This window comes from Ctenopharyngodon idella, chromosome 12 (assembly GCF_019924925.1).
Source record: "Ctenopharyngodon idella isolate HZGC_01 chromosome 12, HZGC01, whole genome shotgun sequence".
NCBI lineage: Eukaryota > Metazoa > Chordata > Actinopteri > Cypriniformes > Xenocyprididae > Ctenopharyngodon > Ctenopharyngodon idella.
The window spans coordinates 22,537,059-22,556,822 of record NC_067231.1 but is presented as its reverse complement, the minus strand read 5'-3'; the positions used below and the strand labels follow the sequence as shown (position 1 = coordinate 22,556,822).

Here is a 19,764-nt window from a genome sequence, read left to right as displayed (position 1 = left end):
ATCTCATTGACAGTATCCTGGGTTTAGGTAAAACAAATGCATTGTTTCTGCTCTGAATTTAATTGGCTGCCAAGGCATCAGAATTGAGTCCCAGGCAAGCAGTGTTTGCTACTGCTCTGCAATGTTTACTCATAACTGAGAGAACCTTGCCAGAATGTAGCTATAAATTTTCAAGAACATTCCCTGTTAGCTGTGCCTACATTGATTAAAGGTATTTATTTATTATGATATAAAAATGACATCAAAAAAATTGGGTTATTTGTAGACACAATTCACCATTAGTTGAACTCCATCTTCACAAAGTGGCAATGACTTCATAATAATACATAAACTCATGTTCAATTCTGATTCTAGATTCTACCAAAGCAGCAAAAAGACCCCACATGTCCTCCATGGCTTGTTTAGCATGTCCAGTTATAAAGTTTTCCATAGTGTAGGCTACTGTTCTTTGTGTGTCTCTGAGTATCTGTACTATAAATACATTAAAATAAAATTGTAGGCCTACATAGATACAACCTAATCTTAAATTCCTTTCAATAATGTGAACAGTGAACATTTTAACATGAAAACTGTCTTCTGTACCTAACAAAAGTGTAACACTTATGAGCTAGACAAAAAAATATTGGCTAATACACCAAAGAGCTTTAATTTACTACGGTGCGGAGTAGGATAATCGCAATATGCGCATGCGTGGAAGTGACGCCCTTTAGCCAATCAAAACTTGCGCTCTAAATTTTAAACGTTAACCGGAAGAAACGATAATAACCACTGGAGTATCTCGGTCCTCATTCTTTTTATTTTTAATATTACTCTTCATATTTCAAGAAAATGGACCTGGGTAGTGACGACCAGACCAAAATGTACTTTTATGAGAACAGACTTCAAACATTCGTTGGGTGGCCGTTTGAAGAGGGCTGCATTTGCACTCCAGAAAACGTGAGTGAACCCTTTGATCAACAAGCCCAGAAATTTGTTTTGTATGTGCTACAAAAGGAAACGCGTGTTTTTCTGCTTTTTTTGTATTATAGATGGCCAAAGCTGGATTTATTCACACCCCGTCGGAGAATAGTCCGGATATAGCTCAGTGTTTCTTCTGTCTGAAAGAGCTGGAAGGATGGGAACCTGAGGATGACCCCGAGTGAGTCCGTGTCTTTGAAACTTTCCTCTACTGCATTATAGATCTGAGAGAAGCTTTGTCTCTGTAATGCAATAAGACCCGGATTTCAAGTCAGGGTTATTTAATTTAATAAATGTCATCAGCCCCCTTATTGCGCATTTTGTTCCTGATGTGCTTGTGGTTTTCTTGTGTTATCAGGAAAGAGCATAAAACACATTCTTCCTCCTGTGATTTTATCTTGCTGAAGAAGACAGTGGACAGTCTGACTGTGGAGGAGTTTCTGAAACTTCAGAAAGAGAGACAGAAGTTTATCGTTGTAAGTATGAGCTCACTTACAGAAATCAAGTCACATTTATTTATATAGCGCTTTATGCAGTACAGTTTGTTGCAGAGTAGCTTCACATTAATAAACAGGAAAATAACAGTGTAAATGTAATCTATTATGTAACAAATTCAGTTTCAGCTGTAAAGCAGCTCTACAGAACACAATGGTGTCGTTGTTCAGCTCAATTTAGTTTGTTGTTTGTTCAGTTCAATAATTGTCAATGTTGTAAAGGTCAATTTTTGAAACAAGTTCAATTCAGCTATAAGAAGCTCTACTGAAGGCATTAGTGTCATTATTCAGCTCAATAACCGTGTCAATGTAGTGTCATTATCAATCTCAGTTCAAAATTTGTTTTCATCTGATTGTGTCAGTGCAGTTAAAGGATTAGTTCACTTCAGAATTAAAATTTCCTGATAATTTAATTACCCCCATGTCATCCAAGATGTTTATGTCTTTCTTTCTTCAGTCGAAAAGAAATTAAGGTTTTTGAGGAAAACATTCCAGGATTTTTCTCCATATAGTGGACTTCACCAGGGTACAACGGGTTGAAGGTCCAAATTGCAGTTTCAGTGCAGCTTCAAAGGCCTCTACGTGATCCCAGACGAGTAATAAGGGTCTTATCTAGTGAAACGATCGGTCATTTTCTAAAAAATAAAAATTGATTAATTTCTTTTCAACTGATTGAAAGAAAGACATCTTGGATGACATGGGGGTGAGTAAATTATCAGGAAATTTTAATTCTGAAGTGAACTAATCCTTTAAATCTATAATATTACTGAATTGTCTTTTAAACCCAAACTGAGCAAGCCAAAGGTGATAATGGCAAGGAACCAGAACTCCATCAGGTGACAGTAGTGGAGTGAAAAAAACATTGAATACTTCCCTCTGTATATTATCGTAATGCACGGTGAACGTGATTTCACCAAGTACAACGTGTTCCTGGATGATCATCTTTGTTCCAATCGACCAATCAGATTTGAAGGACAAGCTTACAACCAGGGTTTAGTGCTTCTATATTAGTGTTATTCACCAATCATTTCCCTCTAATTTTAGGGATAAGTTATGGGTAGGACTAGGGTTAGGACTAAATTTTCAGACAGAAGTGTTGTTCCAGGACCAGCAAAATGTTGATCCAGGAACATGTCTCACGGTGACCCGTAATGCATTACGATAGGTATGTAGGACGTGTATAATATTATTAGATATGTTCAGGAGATAAAGTCAAGTCTCAAATCCCTTTTGTTTATAGTTATGTGTATTCTGCACTTTAGTTTTATAAACACTCTTACGGGACATTTAATTTCTTATATTTAAAATATGTATTATTTCCCAGATTTCCTTGGTCATTATGTAAACAGCTTTTATACATGCTATTTTAAATGCCACTATATAGAATTTTTATTTATTTTTTTTCCCCCAAAGTAGATGACCTAGATTGTAGTATTTGACTTGTATTTTTCTTGTGACAAGGAAAAACATGTCAACAAGGTGTGTTTTTGCAACTGAAATGCCACTTCCATGTTTCCATAGCTGAATATTATCATATTTCATTTGATTATTTTAAATTTACATGCTAAGAGTATGAATGAAATAGCATAACAATACTTTTTCACTTTCAAAAAGACTTTCAACATGCTTTAATCTTTCAGAAAAAATCATGTACCCAGGCGATTGATAAATTTCAAGAGGCTGTGAAAATCAAAAGAAACCAGATCATCCAGACGGCAATGGGGGAGGAATGAAGCGGTTCAGTGAAGGCCATGCTGACAGCGTTTTGCTGTGATCCTTTTTTTTTTTTTTTTTTTTTTTTTGTGGAACTCCCTCTTTTCTTACTTTTGTATGTCATGGAACGATACATGTTCTTTTTAAATGTTACCTGTGATGAAATCTTTGTCCTGTCACCTGTTGAAGTTGATCTTATTACACATATTTTTCTTACTTTTACAGTATTTATTTTAAAATGAGCTTAATAAAAAGACTCTCCCATGGCCTCTGTTAAAAAATGATTCTCATGTCTTATTCTTTCAGTCTTTTGTCTGTTCTGTCAGTAAAAACTGAAGTAAAAATTTAAAGTTTCTCATTGTAGCTGTAACAGAATTCTCTTGGGAAATTTTCAGGTATGGAAAAGTCCATATTAAGGTTATTGCAGTTACTTTGTATTTCTCCTTATGCCCCGCTCTAAAATATTACATTGGCAAAATTGCTCTTAGTAAAATAAAAATAAAGTCAGCACACCACAGCTCCAAAAATTATACAGTTACCTTTGTGAAAGTCTGTTAATAAGTTTCTAATTTTGGAGCAGTGGTGTGCCTACTTGCTTTATTGTTATTTTTTTGGTTAAGCACCCACTTTTTCATCCAATTTTCCGGTGTTGTGCATGCTTTTGTTTGTGTCCAAATTGCTCTTAGTGACACTAATCTTTAGAGAAAAAAGTCTTGACCCAGTATGAATGAAGGCATAAATTAGGCTACTGGAACAATCATGGAATTTAGTGTGGAAAGACTTTGTATCAGTATTTTTGATTTATGATTACAAAAAAAAAGATGGATGGATAATGCCATGAAGGGTGTTGGTCATGCACTGTACGTCATGTTTCCTCTGTACCAGTCATGCGTAATCTTGCGCTCATTGTTAGTTGGACACAGACTGCACACACCGTTGAGGAATAAATGTTCAAGCAACCAACGTTTTCTCTTAAAACCACACAACTTTTCTGCTAATAACACCTTGCATGTCAGCATATGTTGTCGACATCTTGGATGGACAGTCAGCATCACTTATTCCAGCTGTCGGGCGCGCGTGTGATTTATTCCATCAGCTTCTGGGACCCTTCAGTACAGCATCTGATCGCGTCGCACAGCTAAAGCCTGTCGCAAATGGTATGGTTTTCAGCTTAGTTTAGGGATTGTCCTGAATCGGAATCGCAAATATCCTCTCCGATATGAAAATGACATTCGGTTTCGTGGTCGTCAGCGGGGGTTTAACTGGTGTTCTTAGTTTCAGCTGTTTAGCGCTCGCCATTGGAACTGAATACTGGTACATCATTGAAGACAAGCGCGCGAACCACACTGACCCGGCGCGCAGTAACTCTGGACTTTGGGGAGTTACAGAAGGTATGGCGCTCATTTTCATTATCATGACTTTACGCATGAGAAGCTTTGAATGAACTCTGGTCGTAGTCCGATTTTTTTTTTTTTTAATAGATGCATTGGTAATATCTTGGGCTTGTACTGGTGCGTAGTTCACAGTTCATTTGACCAATGAATTTCCAGGACCTTTTCTATCTTAACTGAATAAGTAGGCATAAAATGATTTCATAGAGACTGCACCCACAACATAATTTGTGCACCCTGGTGACTTGCTTGGTGTTTTTGGCTTTAGATGTCCAAAGTCATACAGAAGACACTGGATATTCAGAATCAGAAAGGCAGATGGAAAGTGAGTGTTATCCTTTTCATAAACACAATGACCATAACTCTCTCTAAACACTGCTTATTGTACTGCAGTCCATGTTCCATCATGAAATATTTGGCTATAGGCTATCTGTATCACTGAGCCATGGATAAGATATTAGTTTATTTTATAAGCCATTTCTGTGTTTGCTTCATTCAGTCATGCATAAGGCGATTGCCGTCTTACTGCCCCTGAGTCTGGTGATGCTGGTGTTTGGAGGTATCTGCGGTCTCGTCAGTTCCCTAGCCAGAAGCCGGACACTCCTGATTGGATCTGCTTCATATTTCCTCCTGTGCAGTAAGTCTGACCCACTGAATGCCATGGTTAGCTCAGTAAACAAACATGGGTCAATGACGTGATGGGTCCATTTTTGTCCAAAGGCCTTAATAATAATAAAAAACAAAGATATGACATTCAAAGTATGTAAGGCAGTACAATTAGAACTCTTTTATTGAATCCTAAAGGTTTTAATTATATTTTCCTACATATAAATGTATTTTAAAGATTTTGAAGTGTCAAAAGGTCATTCGGTTTAATCATCCAAAGGCCAATACAGCCATTTCATTTGTGATTAAAACATCTTAAAATGTAATAAATGTATGTATTTTTTATTCTGGTTTGATTTTATAACATCATATATCAGCATAGTGCAAAATGGAATTAAAATTATGTGTAGAAGTTGTTGCTTTGTTATGAGAAAGAATGTCCGGAAAAATGAATTTCATTGATGTCATTCGGAGTAACCAATATAAAGGGACCATTTTGAATCAAGTCATGCGGTCAATATCATGTGACAGAATGTGACATCATTCAGACACCTGTAAAGGACCACATGGTCATGAAGCAAAGTAATTATCTCTCTTTTAACTATTTGAAAAATTCATGTTTTCACTTGCTCATACGCATGTCCCGAAACATCAGGTCATTCGGTACAACCGCTATAAAACATGGAAAAGATAGTTCTAGTAATACATGCAGTGCAGTCACATTGTCATAAGTTATAGTATAAGGATATTTAGCTGATGTTTGTAATGTGAAATAAACCTTTTGGACCACACTATCTGCCACATTGAAGAAATCATGGTTATCACTTCCATCTCTAATTAGTAATCATAGGATTCATTCATGCTTTTTAAATGCCAGATTAGGGTTATGGACCTCTTGAAGTAGTCTTGACCACCCCCTGGCCACCCCATGTGTAAAACTCTAGTTCCACCATTGCATGGTTTTAAAGTTAGGGTTAGAACTAAGATATGCTGTTGTTGTAAAGTTAACCAGTGTTGGGGAAAGTAATGCATTACAATATTGTGTTACTCCCTAAAAAAGTAACTAATTAAATTACTTAGTTACTTTTTTTTTGAAAAGTAATGCGTTACATTACATTTGCGTTACTTTTTCTCACCTGGGCTGGGCTTGCTTGTTTTGTTTTTTAATAACAACAACAAAAAAAATATATTTTTGGCACATGTAAAGGTCTTTTCACACCAAAAGTGAAATGAATAAGCCTCCGGCAAATCTTTCAGCTGTGCTGCCATTCTGGAAAAAGAAGAAGAATAAGGATACAGGAGAAAGCAGTTCTTCACTCTTATTTCTAAATCTAATCTTAAATAATTTTTGCTTCAGCAGCAAAGACATTGGTTAATAAATTGAGATTAAATACATAAAGTATATTTGTGTCATTTAATATAGTTAATTATTACAGGTATGCGTACAATTCTGAGATTGCATTTCACTGTTTTTATTCATTTTGAGGAATACTGAATGTTTTCGTGCAAGTGAGATGAGTAAATGGATCTTCACATTTAATCTAAAACTATAATAACCATCATGTTTACACAGCGCACACAACTCCTCTGCACTTTATTTCTCTCAAAATGGAGACAGGAGAGCTGCCAGTCATTAAATGTGAAGAAGTAACTTGTGTTACTTATTTGAAAAAGTAACCTGATTATGTAACTCAAGTTACTTGTAATGCATTACCCTCAACACTGAAGTTAGCTATAGTAGCAGGACAGTTTTGAGTGTTATTGTTTGTCTGGAGATGGTGTGCTGCTGGCGACTAACAACCAACTCTTTTTTTTTTGTGAAGCATTATTTGCTTCACTTCAGCTATGATAAATATGCATCCACTCTTTCATGCATTTTGGGGGCGGAGCAATGAAGGGAGGGTGTGTTTGTTTGGGTTGATTCAAATATTAAGTGTATCTCAGAAATTGCTTACTACACATTTAACTTGAAAAATTACAGTTTAACTGAAGGTAGCACAAATTGTCAGAAAACCAGGCTTGTCCCCATACATTTTGAAAGCTATTTTTCTGTTAAAATAGCTTTAGATACAGGTTTTTCACATAAATTAAATCGGGCATCACTCAATATACATTTACTCGCCACCTACTGGTGTAATTACGTGGGCAGGACTAACTCACAGGTGGTAATCCCTTTCACCGATTTCAGCAAGGGTGTACTCACACTAGGTGATCGTTTAACCAGTGATTGTCTTATTATGGGGAGATGAGAGGGTCAGGGGTTTTAACATTGGAGAAAGCGTAATGGCTAGCTCGGATCACGTGAGTCAACTCAGCCTATCATTGCCATTCAAAGTTTTATGACAGTCAGTTACAGTTTGCGTTAAACAGTTCCTTGTGAATTAGTTTTGTGAATAAATGTTCTATATTGGGTGTTTTATCACTCATAAAAGTACAGTAGGACTGCAGTGTTTGTGGAATGTGCTTTAATGAGCAGAAAAAAAGAGCGCAAATAGCTCTACTAGTTGTAAATTACTAGTCACTGCAGTGCGCATAAAACTACATTTAAGATTACACTAAAAACTTAATTGTAATTTTAAAAATATTTAATTCATTAAAATAATATGTATTTTTTAACTTCATTCATTAAAAAGCGTCATATTATCATCATTAGGCACGTGGCAGTTATAAATCATTACAATTCAGGTTTAGCCTGTCATTAGAATTTAAAGTCTTATCATAGTTGGTAAAACCTGAAAGCCAAATAAAGAAAACATTGAAATATTTTTTTTTTTAACTTTCTTTAGACAATACACAGCATTACTCAATATTACCATTAAAACATTATTTTTTATCATAATAAAATCTACATATCGTTCCCAACAAAAGTATGTTTTAGCATAAAACATGTTGAAGATTAGCGGACAGGCAGTCAGTTCATTAAATAAGATATTTCCTCAAAAAAGTGGTTTATTCAGTAAGGTAACCAGATTTCTGAAATGGAAACATTTCCTATTTGAGTGGTCAAAATATCATAGAAATCTCATTTGTTATTATATATTAATTGAAAAACCGGGACAATACATTTTTGAATGTTTTTGTTTTTTTAATTGCTGTGGGTTCCTTATATTATTACATAAATAATTATTACGATTTAGTTTGATTATTAGGATTTTTGGTCTGGTTTTAATAGCCTACAATTCAACCTACAATAGTCTACAAATTACACTATTCATAGTAACCATTGCAAAAGCAGTTCAAAACAGTATAACAGAAGTATGACTTTACAAAAGCACATTACTTTACAAAAATAAAACAACATAAATATAAGATAAGATCAATAAAATGGCATTTAACAAATATTTTTTAACATTCATTATTGAGTTTAATATTTTCATTTTCACAAGCTGATTATACTGTATACAGAAATTACAACTTTTTAACATTTAAGTTAGAAACTTAAGTTAAAAGTTAAAACTTTTAAGTTTATTTTTAACTATTATTTTGCATTTTAGACTAATTTTAAGCACAAAGTAAGTTGCAAGTGTATTATTTATTTCATTTATTTATTTATTTATTTATTTATCTGAGTGTACCTTTACCACGTTATATAGTTAAGATGTATGTGTGAAAATTGCTGCGTTGTGACTGTGGAACTTTTGTGGACGTTTAAAATTGTGCAAAACAATCCTACACCCTGTTGAGGCCCTGTTACAAAAAACATACAAACAGTATTACTTTAGTTTAACATGAATAGTTAGTATGATATTACCTTGAGGCCGATAACAATGTTTATTTTGATATTTGACTGTTCTTCATGAACAGCGGCGCACGCGCGACCAAGTGTAGCTGCACAGCCCCCTCTGTTGGTGAATATAATCACTACACGATTGCTCCGATAATCAACAGGCTGCTGTATGTTGGTCGTGTTTTCTTTGCAGTGTATTTGCGGGTTGTAAAACGGGGACATTTCCGGGGACAGCTCCAGTCGGGGACAGAACACCAAAAACCGTGACTGTCCCCGGAAAACGGGAACGTCTGGTCACCCTATTATTCAGTGTAGTGAAGCCTCTCTTCCACTGACATGCATTCAGAAAAAACAGCCTCTGGTCTCCTTCTCTGTGTTCCGCCAAAGCTGCAGCGTTAGCATTAGCTGTTGCACTTTTTTGGCTAAAGTTTGCAAGCTTGCCATCTAGTGGCTTTGGTTTAACCATCCCTGGCCCGCTTGGAAGAGGTGAGCCAGAGCATGGTTCAGTTGGGCTCAGGCGCGGTACGCATGTAGTGTGATCGCTAACGGCACCGGAGCACAGAACAGCTACTACTTTTGTGTGCGCTACTGTCATCATTACGACAGCAAACATCTTCTATTACTACTTCGACCGTACACTTTTCAATTAGTTTAACTAAATCAAGTATATTTAGGTTTATAACAAATCTCTTTGGGCAAACGCAGACAACATAATTAACATTCATGAGCCCAACAACAGCCATATACCTGCTAGAAAAAGTGAGCAAAAAGAATTTTGTTGGATAGAAAATACATTTTACAAGTAAAATTAAACTTGTGTCTGAAGACTGATGGGGTGCCACAGATAAACAAAGTTCAAGTTCAAGCATTTTGCTGTGCAGTACACTGAATGACATTCAAAAACTGGAAGGCTGAAGACATTATTCACTTAGAGTAATTGTTATGTCAGAGTCTTATGGGACTGAAGTTATTGCGTTTCATCGTTTTCCTCTCATGTAATTGATAGGGTAATACAGAACGTCCCCCCAGCTGTGATTGAAATCGATAATCTTAAGGTGGAAGGGAAAGGTGAAACCAAAAAAGATCTGGGTAGATTTATGTGAAGGATAATACAGCCTCCAGTTATTCTGACCATGCATCAGTCTCTCATTTAAATGTGAAGATATTGCTTTTGTTCTTCAGACAGTAAACACATGTATAAGAAGAAGAAAATAAAATAGAATAATAATCCATGCTGAGTGCAACCAGATCTCATTTCCTGAGACCCCTGCAAGAAATCCCAAAGCAACTTAAGAATTTTGCTTTGATCTTCGTACATGCACACATAGATATTGTTGAGACATAGCTGGCTTGCTGTTTACCCCGACACCAAACAGCTTTTCACAGCCTGCATCTGAGAGTGTCCTCTCACTATGTAGCCTGAAGGCATATGACTTGAATAAAGGTTTCCTTAAAGGAGCCAGCCAATGATTCCTAGCATTTACCACCATGGTAATAAAGAGCGCATGGCAAGTGTTTAACACGGTGAAGCTTGGAATGTAAATGAGAGGGTCAATTTTTGGCATCATTCTTGCTACTTGCTTATATTGTCTTTATTTTTCGGCATGTCCTCTATTTATTTTTTGGATTGGTTATCATGGACAGGAACGTAGTGAAAATGTGGATGCAATTTTGAAGGAATATTTTTACATCAGAGAATTTCACATGGACCGCATTGTTAATGGTCTTCCGCTCATAAGATGATGCTTTTAAGAAAATCAGTGCATCCATTCACCAGGCTGTGACGAACACAGTGCCATATAAAAATAATCAGTAGTTTCTGGAGAGTACAGACTGTTTGTTCTAAATGAACCGGCAAATGTAAGATCAAAAACAAGTCAGTGTGTTCCTGTCTAGACTCTCGGCCGTGCTAATTAGAAACTCTCTGTTTATTGGCTCTTAATTTTATGTGCATATTATGGCTGTTGTGGAAATCCATTCTCATTTTGTCAGTGTTTAATTAGATGTGATTTTTGCTGCTGTGTATCCACATCAGCACATTCTGTTTTAATGAAGATTTGGTAATAATGGCTCACGTCTTGGAATCATCAGGCGCACCAGGGTGCCACAGGAAACTAGTTTGACTTCCTCCCTATTTACATCGCTGATGCTTCTCTTAATTCTGAGAGCGGATGCCGTAGACTAGTTGTGTGTTTATGGCTCTGTGCTTACAGTAAGAGGAGTGTTTAGGGAGACAGTCTCTGAGAATGTTTTTGTATTCAGATCTGGTTCAGTTGATCAAAGAAAAAGACAAATAGTTTTTGGCAGCTTAAAATATGGGTTTATTAAACTAAATTACAGTGCAAACATTAAGCGAGCTTTAGCAATAAAATATGAGTGGGAATGAGATCATTGGATCCAGATGATTTAGCACAGGCGCAAAATATGCCATTTAAAACTTAAGCAAAAGATTATTAAAGATCTGAATCAGTACAGCACTCTTGGTGTTTACAAAAAGTATTTTGCAACTAGGGCTGCACGATTTATTGTGATTAAATCGCACGTGATTTGGCAAAGGCTGCGATTATTTAATGCGCAGCTTGTCAGAGCTGTACAGCTCTGTGATCAGAAGTAAATGCTTCTCCATCTGAAAGCCAGAGGGCGCTCTTTGCGCAGAAACTCCAAATATCCCCTGCCACAGAAGAAGATAACAAGCATCATATGGGAGGGTTACTTTAAAAATGTATTCCGTTACAGATATAAATTACTTCATAAAAAAAGTATTCAGTAACGTAATCCAAGTACCACAATATGAAAGTAATGTAATCTGATTACTTTTGGATTACTTTAAGGTCACATATGTAAAGAAAGAAAGAAGAGGGTAAACTTTACTGTAAGGGGTCAACTTTACTGTAAATAAATTGCACTTTTAAATTTAATTTGAATTATTTCTTCTCAATTTCTGCAAGTTTTTAAATGTTAGACGTTCCATACTTTTGAATGGGTCTCAACAATAGAAATATTTTAAAAATCTGATATAATATCTATTACAGTATTATTATCGTTGTTGTTGTTGTTTAAAGCTTAAAAATATAAAAGTGACATCAGATCATAACCAAACTGAACAAGCTCGGATCATACATTCTGTTCATTTTTGTTCTGCTTTAATTTTAATGTTTAGCATTTTGGTTACTTTTAAAAACTATTAAAACTAAGCAATCATGTCTCATTTCCACAACTTGGGAATACACACACACACACACACACACACACACATATATATGTATATATATATATATATATGTGTGTAAAGGTCTATACAGACATCTAGTGGCTACAGTATGGTATTACAGATTATTTTTTAGTCCTTTGATAAAGAAAGTGTTTTCGTAGCTGGAAAGCGGGGTTTGCACTGTTCAACCATGTTGTTTGCATTTTCTTTTTTGAAAACAAAATAGCAGTGAAATTTCCATGAATTGAAAGCCTTTTTCCCTGTGGGCAGCATCGTTTCAACTAGCAGCAGTGATTCAAACTGCGTCTGAGGAGATTGTAGACGGGTGTTATTTGCGCATGCACCAGCAGGTGGCTCACGTGAGTTATCACTGGCAACAGAACCAGGAAATACTGTATAATCAAGCAGCGCTTAATATGTGTTATTATGGCAAGATAATGATTTATTTAGTTTTTAATGAAACCATTGTGATCCTAATAGTATTCCCCCTTTTTTCAAAATGTAACTGTAATCTGATTACTATGTTTTTTGACTGTAACGAATTACTGTTACAGGATTTTTGTATCCTGATTACATAACGCCGTTACATATATTCCGTTACTCCCCAACCCTGATTATAAGCAACTCGAACTTGCAGTGCTTTCAGATGGATTAGCATTTGGAGCCATTCTTCATTGACAAGCTGCGCATAAAAAAAAAAATCATAATCGCACTAAGAATCGCGTTTAAGCGATAATCGCGTTTAAGTTAAATGTTATTTTTCATATCGTGCCGCCCTATTTGCAACTTACGTCACACTTCAGTGTCATTGAATTAGAAATAAAATATCAAACCAAGTGGCATCTTCAAACAATAACAAATATTTTCTCAGAAATATCATGAAACTCTTCTGAGCAGCTGATTGGTTCTCTTAAAGCCGACCGCTCTGGCCAATCATTCTATTTGTTCTATCTGCGTAACCTATTTATTTATGTCCCGAACCAGATCAACCATGGGAATTTTACTAGCCCTCCACCTTCCCCAGCACCACCTGCCTAGATCTGCTAGGGGGGTCTCCTTACTTTTCTTGCAGCAGCTCGAATTCTACTTACCATATTCATGTGCATTTTTCGGTAGTATCCTTCACTCATGCAGGAGCAGCAGCATAGCAGATCTAGTCCACAAAGACTAATACCGCGTCTAAACCAAACGAGACAGTTGAAGCATCGCACCCACCGCGCCACATCAGCTAGAAGCTGTCTACACTGGATGCGACAAAGCGACCATTGCAAATCCATTTGTCCTTCCTATGAGAAGTATCGTGAGTGCTTGGAGTATGTCATAAATAGAACGAGGCATCAGTTTACTGTCCAGTATTAGTCATTTCGCGTTGCATCGCGCCACATCCAGTGTAGACAGCATCACTGATTATAATGGGTTCTATTGTCTTTTATCACATTGCATCACGCCACTCGCATCCGGTGTAGACATGGTGTAAGCCTATGTACATTCCCTGCTTATCAATAAATGCTGTTTAAATCTATTCCGAGAGTTGTCATGATCGAACTACACATTTCGGAGACAAGGATTTGTTCACTTTCAAGTGAAAACTACCCCAAGCTTTACTCACCCTCAAGCCATCCTAGGTGTGTATGACTTTCTTCTTTCTGATGAACACAATCGGAGATATATTAATAAATAGCCTGATGCATCCGAGCTTTATAATGGCAGCGGGATCAACGAGTATGAGCTGAAGAAAGTGCTTCCATCCACATCCATCCATCATAATCATAAACTCCATATGACTCCGGGGGGTTAATAAAGGCCTTGTGAAGCGAAGTGATGCATTTGTGTAAAAAAAAAAATCCATATTTAACAAGTTGAATACAAAAAAAGGTGATTACGGAAGGCATTCTGGCGGAAGCTAGATATTTTACTTCATAACTTGTTAAATATGGTGTTTACAAAAAGTATTTTGCAACTAGGGCTGCACGATTTATTGTGATTAAATCGCACGTGATTTGGCAAAGGCTGCGATTATTTAATGCGCAGCTTGTCAGAGCTGTACAGCTCTGTGATCAGAAGTAAATGCTTCTCCATCTGAAAGCCAGAGGGCGCTCTTTGCGCAGAAACTCCAAATATCCCCTGCCACAGAAGAAGATAACAAGCATCATATGGGAGGGTTACTTTAAAAATGTATTCCGTTACAGATATAAATTACTTCATAAAAAAAGTATTCAGTAACGTAATCCAAGTACCACAATATGAAAGTAATGTAATCTGATTACTTTTGGATTACTTTAAGGTCACATATGTAAAGAAAGAAAGAAGAGGGTAAACTTTACTGTAAGGGGTCAACTTTACTGTAAATAAATTGCACTTTTAAATTTAATTTGAATTATTTCTTCTCAATTTCTGCAAGTTTTTAAATGTTAGACGTTCCATACTTTTGAATGGGTCTCAACAATAGAAATATTTTAAAAATCTGATATAATATCTATTACAGTATTATTATCGTTGTTGTTGTTGTTTAAAGCTTAAAAATATAAAAGTGACATCAGATCATAACCAAACTGAACAAGCTCGGATCATACATTCTGTTCATTTTTGTTCTGCTTTAATTTTAATGTTTAGCATTTTGGTTACTTTTAAAAACTATTAAAACTAAGCAATCATGTCTCATTTCCACAACTTGGGAATACACACACACACACACACACATATATATGTATATATATATATATATATATATATATATATATATATATATATGTGTGTAAAGGTCTATACAGACATCTAGTGGCTACAGTATGGTATTACAGATTATTTTTTAGTCCTTTGATAAAGAAAGTGTTTTCGTAGCTGGAAAGCGGGGTTTGCACTGTTCAACCATGTTGTTTGCATTTTCTTTTTTGAAAACAAAATAGCAGTGAAATTTCCATGAATTGAAAGCCTTTTTCCCTGTGGGCAGCATCGTTTCAACTAGCAGCAGTGATTCAAACTGCGTCTGAGGAGATTGTAGACGGGTGTTATTTGCGCATGCACCAGCAGGTGGCTCACGTGAGTTATCACTGGCAACAGAACCAGGAAATACTGTATAATCAAGCAGCGCTTAATATGTGTTATTATGGCAAGATAATGATTTATTTAGTTTTTAATGAAACCATTGTGATCCTAATAGTATTCCCCCTTTTTTCAAAATGTAACTGTAATCTGATTACTATGTTTTTTGACTGTAACGAATTACTGTTACAGGATTTTTGTATCCTGATTACATAACGCCGTTACATATATTCCGTTACTCCCCAACCCTGATTATAAGCAACTCGAACTTGCAGTGCTTTCAGATGGATTAGCATTTGGAGCCATTCTTCATTGACAAGCTGCGCATAAAAAAAAAAATCATAATCGCACTAAGAATCGCGTTTAAGCGATAATCGCGTTTAAGTTAAATGTTATTTTTCATATCGTGCCGCCCTATTTGCAACTTACGTCACACTTCAGTGTCATTGAATTAGAAATAAAATATCAAACCAAGTGGCATCTTCAAACAATAACAAATATTTTCTCAGAAATATCATGAAACTCTTCTGAGCAGCTGATTGGTTCTCTTAAAGCCGACCGCTCTGGCCAATCATTCTATTTGTTCTATCTGCGTAACCTATTTATTTATGTCCCGAACCAGATCAACCATGGGAATTTTACTAGCCCTCCACCTTCCCCAGCACCACCTGCCTAGATCTGCTAGGGGGGTCTCCTTACTTTTCTTGCAGCAGCTCGAATTCTACTTACCATATTCATGTGCATTTTTCGGTAGTATCCTTCACTCATGCAGGAGCAGCAGCATAGCAGATCTAGTCCACAAAGACTAATACCGCGTCTAAACCAAACGAGACAGTTGAAGCATCGCACCCACCGCGCCACATCAGCTAGAAGCTGTCTACACTGGATGCGACAAAGCGACCATTGCAAATCCATTTGTCCTTCCTATGAGAAGTATCGTGAGTGCTTGGAGTATGTCATAAATAGAACGAGGCATCAGTTTACTGTCCAGTATTAGTCATTTCGCGTTGCATCGCGCCACATCCAGTGTAGACAGCATCACTGATTATAATGGGTTCTATTGTCTTTTATCACATTGCATCACGCCACTCGCATCCGGTGTAGACATGGTGTAAGCCTATGTACATTCCCTGCTTATCAATAAATGCTGTTTAAATCTATTCCGAGAGTTGTCATGATCGAACTACACATTTCGGAGACAAGGATTTGTTCACTTTCAAGTGAAAACTACCCCAAGCTTTACTCACCCTCAAGCCATCCTAGGTGTGTATGACTTTCTTCTTTCTGATGAACACAATCGGAGATATATTAATAAATAGCCTGATGCATCCGAGCTTTATAATGGCAGCGGGATCAACGAGTATGAGCTGAAGAAAGTGCTTCCATCCACATCCATCCATCATAATCATAAACTCCATATGACTCCGGGGGGTTAATAAAGGCCTTGTGAAGCGAAGTGATGCATTTGTGTAAAAAAAAAAATCCATATTTAACAAGTTGAATACAAAAAAAGGTGATTACGGAAGGCATTCTGGCGGAAGCTAGATATTTTACTTCATAACTTGTTAAATATGTACATTTTTTACACAAACGCATCGCTTCACTTCAGTAGGCCTTTTTTAACCCCCCTGAGCCATGTGGAGTACACGTTTATGATGGATGGATGTGGATGGAGGCACTTTCTTCAGCTCATACTCGTTGATCCCGCTCACTGCCATTATAAAGCTCGGATGCTTCAGGATATTTATTAATATATCTCCGATTGTGTTCATCAGAAAGTCATATACACCTAGGAGAAACTTTGCGTTCCTCCTCAAAACTTTGTGCTCTTTGCGAGTGAATGCGAAGTTTCTTGGGGGAATGCAAAACATTTTTTTAGGAGGACATTTTCCTCCTATCTCATATTATTTCTTTCATCACCATGTCCCTTTAGGGGCCTGTGGTATTTATCTATTTTCCAAAAAATGAAAGATGGTACAATCTCGCTTTACAAGCAAAACATTTTACAAAAAGAAGTTGTTATAGGTACAAAATACCAGCACATCAGAGACTTTAAATGCTGCCTGGATTAGGCCTGATTATTTATGACTGAATTTGTGGCATTAATAAAACCACTACAGCCCACACACAACAAATGTTCTGTCAACTACTTGTCATTGATTAATAGAAATTGCCAAGAAACATAATAATAACAGCGACTGGATTTTAACGTCCTGTTAGATCTGCTGAATCAAGACTGATTGTTGTTAAATCAAATTCATTTTTAGCCCACAGATAAATGTTAACTGTCTTAAAATCCATCTACCAAGCAATGAGTGTCTTGTAACCTCTGATAGAACAACAAGGTGTTGTCTAAATGATACTTAATTGGTTTTGTTTGTGTGGGTGCATTCATGCGTGCTTGTGCATGTGTTTTCTCAGGTCTTCTCACTCTCTCTGGGGTGAGCCTGTACATCAGGTACTCTCAGAAGGCTCTGGAAGAGACTGAAAGGCGGATGGGCCGCGAGCAAATGGCTCAAGTGTACACATCATACGGCTGGTCTATGGGCATGGCCTGGATCTCCTTTCTTCTGGAGGTGATCACTGGCCTTCTTCTACTGCTGGCTGCCAGGCTGGTGCCTTTAACTCAGTATGAAGAGTCTGTCCCTCCCATATAGAGCAGGTCCGTTGAACCATACATGTCCATTTCAGGCAAGGTAGACACGATTTGTCTCCTCTCGGTCTTATATTGTTAGCAAAAATGCAGAACCTACACATGTACATTACCGGTCCAAATTTTGGACACACCTATTTATTTCTATTATGACCGTTTTCCACATTTTAGAAGATAGTAAAGTCATTAAAACCATAAAATAACACAAATGGAAGTAAACTGAAATGTCAAAAGAAAACAATTGTGGTGAAGATATTCATACATAAGCATGTTTTGTCTTCAAAAAACGGTCATGAGAAACATTTCTTTTGACCAGTAGTGTAGAGTTGGACAACCAAATTGCCCTTGCAAAATGGTGCAAAGTCTGTTATGTAAGTTTTGTTCAGTTATTATCTCTGTTAGTGGTCATTTCATTACTTTCCATGAACTCTGTCATTTTATAGTATATAAACTAATTCAAAGACCAAGTGATTATGTCTGGCTCATTTTCATATCTTTTGTAGATAATTGCTACTGTAATTGCTAGTGAATTTCACTGTTGCATCTCTCTTTTATGCTGGGCTCCTGTTTTCCAGTATTCGTATTTGCTGTTTTTCTCTTCCTGTTATTGTCCTTGATTTCACATTATGAATGGAGCATGTAAAAGGAAGCGTGACATTACTGTATATAATTTACAGCACTCCATTGTTCATTCAATATGTGTAATGTATGAAAAGGTCTTTCTGAAAGAAATTCATTTGAATTCTGCAATATGATTTGCTTTATAATTTCTTTGATGTTTTAAATTCAGGCTTCCGCATCTGATCTGTAATTTATTTGCATGGTTCAGACTGTCCTTTTTAGAAACAATGTGCTAAGATGGATCATATCTAATCAAAGTTATTTCTCTCCTTACATTTCTATCAATTAAACCAGAAGCAAATTTAATTTGCAGTGCCAATATAGAAACATCCCACAATCCCTGAGACTTTGATTGTCTTATGAATGGTGTTGTTCTTGTAAATACTGTTCTCATAAGCAATGTTTTGCTTTTAATACAATTTTCTTATTTATATTTGCGTTTCTTGAGTGTTTTGCACTTTAACTTGATTAATAACTGCTGTTGTTTGTCAAATAGTTGTTATAGTTGTCTTAAAGAGCTAGTGCTTTATGAAAATCTCTGTTGACTGTTATTCTGATTTTGAACATTATGCTTTAAGATATTTGTCAAGATTAAATCTTAGATAAATTGTCTGTAGCTAATGGTTGTTTGCATGTTGTTGATTCTGGATATGACTTCAGATATGCCCTAATTTTGATTACACACAAAAACAGCTTTAAACAAATCAACAACAGAAGAACAAATGTGACTCACAGTCATGACTCAAATAAATTAAGGTGCTTTTGGCACACTTGGCTGAATTTATGAATTATAAAGATTGTAATGTATTAAGAGTGCAGCAGTGGGTTTAATTTTTTTTTTCTATGCAGGATAACAGTAACCATAGACGTCAGGGGTCTACTTTAACGCTCTCAGAGGGTGACAAGCTCTTGCAGAGGCAAGAAATCAGAATCATTCAAGTTAATTTTCAGGTGTGGAAAGAAAATTTAACAAGTGAGTGATGAGACTACCTTTTTTGATTCAAGCAAAATATTGGTCTTGGTGCTTCTTTCCAAACTGAAACTGATTATTGTTCATTTGCATTATTATTATTTGTGTAAATTATAGAGATTTCACTTAAAGACCAGGCTGGTCTGAAAGCACTACTGCATCCCAAACAAATGTAAATGTTTTTTGTTGAATTATTCACAACCTATAAATTGTTTTGTTACCATGCCTATTTTTGACATCTCTTAGATGAATACATTGAGTCCAGTAATAGCACTCAAGCTCTCACTGAATAATTTTGAATTTCTGTTGCAGCCAATCTGTTTTTGTGGCCTCCTCCATAAGTAGCTGATTAGTCCACCCCATCAATCGTACACGGCCC

The 19,764-nt window shown here is 36.3% G+C and overlaps 2 protein-coding genes across 2 annotated transcripts; both read left to right on the top strand.

Moving 5' to 3' along the window:
- Positions 1-711: 711 nt before the first annotated feature.
- Positions 712-3,445, top strand: birc5a (baculoviral IAP repeat containing 5a). The gene is made up of 4 exons (XM_051915013.1): positions 712-936; positions 1,029-1,138; positions 1,316-1,433; positions 3,092-3,445. Exons 1-4 carry the CDS (start codon positions 829-831, stop codon positions 3,182-3,184), a joined length of 429 nt encoding a protein of 142 aa, XP_051770973.1. The 5' UTR covers positions 712-828; the 3' UTR covers positions 3,185-3,445.
- Positions 3,446-3,588: 143 nt separating this feature from the next.
- Positions 3,589-19,031, top strand: tmem235b (transmembrane protein 235b). Its single transcript, XM_051915012.1, has 4 exons — positions 3,589-4,555; positions 4,824-4,880; positions 5,055-5,192; positions 17,563-19,031. Exons 1-4 carry the CDS (start codon positions 4,384-4,386, stop codon positions 17,796-17,798), a joined length of 603 nt encoding a protein of 200 aa, XP_051770972.1. The 5' UTR covers positions 3,589-4,383; the 3' UTR covers positions 17,799-19,031.
- Positions 19,032-19,764: the final 733 nt, after the last annotated feature.

Bases quoted from the DNA above. Each gene is read 5' to 3' on its own strand.
- birc5a (XM_051915013.1), top strand. From the start codon at position 829: ATGGACCTGGGTAGTGACGACCAGACCAAAATGTACTTTTATGAGAAC. The intron at 937-1,028 runs GTGAGTGAACCC...TTTGTATTATAG, and splicing joins GCATTTGCACTCCAGAAAAC to ATGGCCAAAGCTGGATTTAT. The intron at 1,139-1,315 runs GTGAGTCCGTGT...TTGTGTTATCAG, and splicing joins GAACCTGAGGATGACCCCGA to GAAAGAGCATAAAACACATT.
- tmem235b (XM_051915012.1), top strand. From the start codon at position 4,384: ATGAAAATGACATTCGGTTTCGTGGTCGTCAGCGGGGGTTTAACTGGT. The intron at 4,556-4,823 runs GTATGGCGCTCA...TTTTGGCTTTAG, and splicing joins ACTTTGGGGAGTTACAGAAG to ATGTCCAAAGTCATACAGAA. The intron at 5,193-17,562 runs GTAAGTCTGACC...GTGTTTTCTCAG, and splicing joins TTCATATTTCCTCCTGTGCA to GTCTTCTCACTCTCTCTGGG.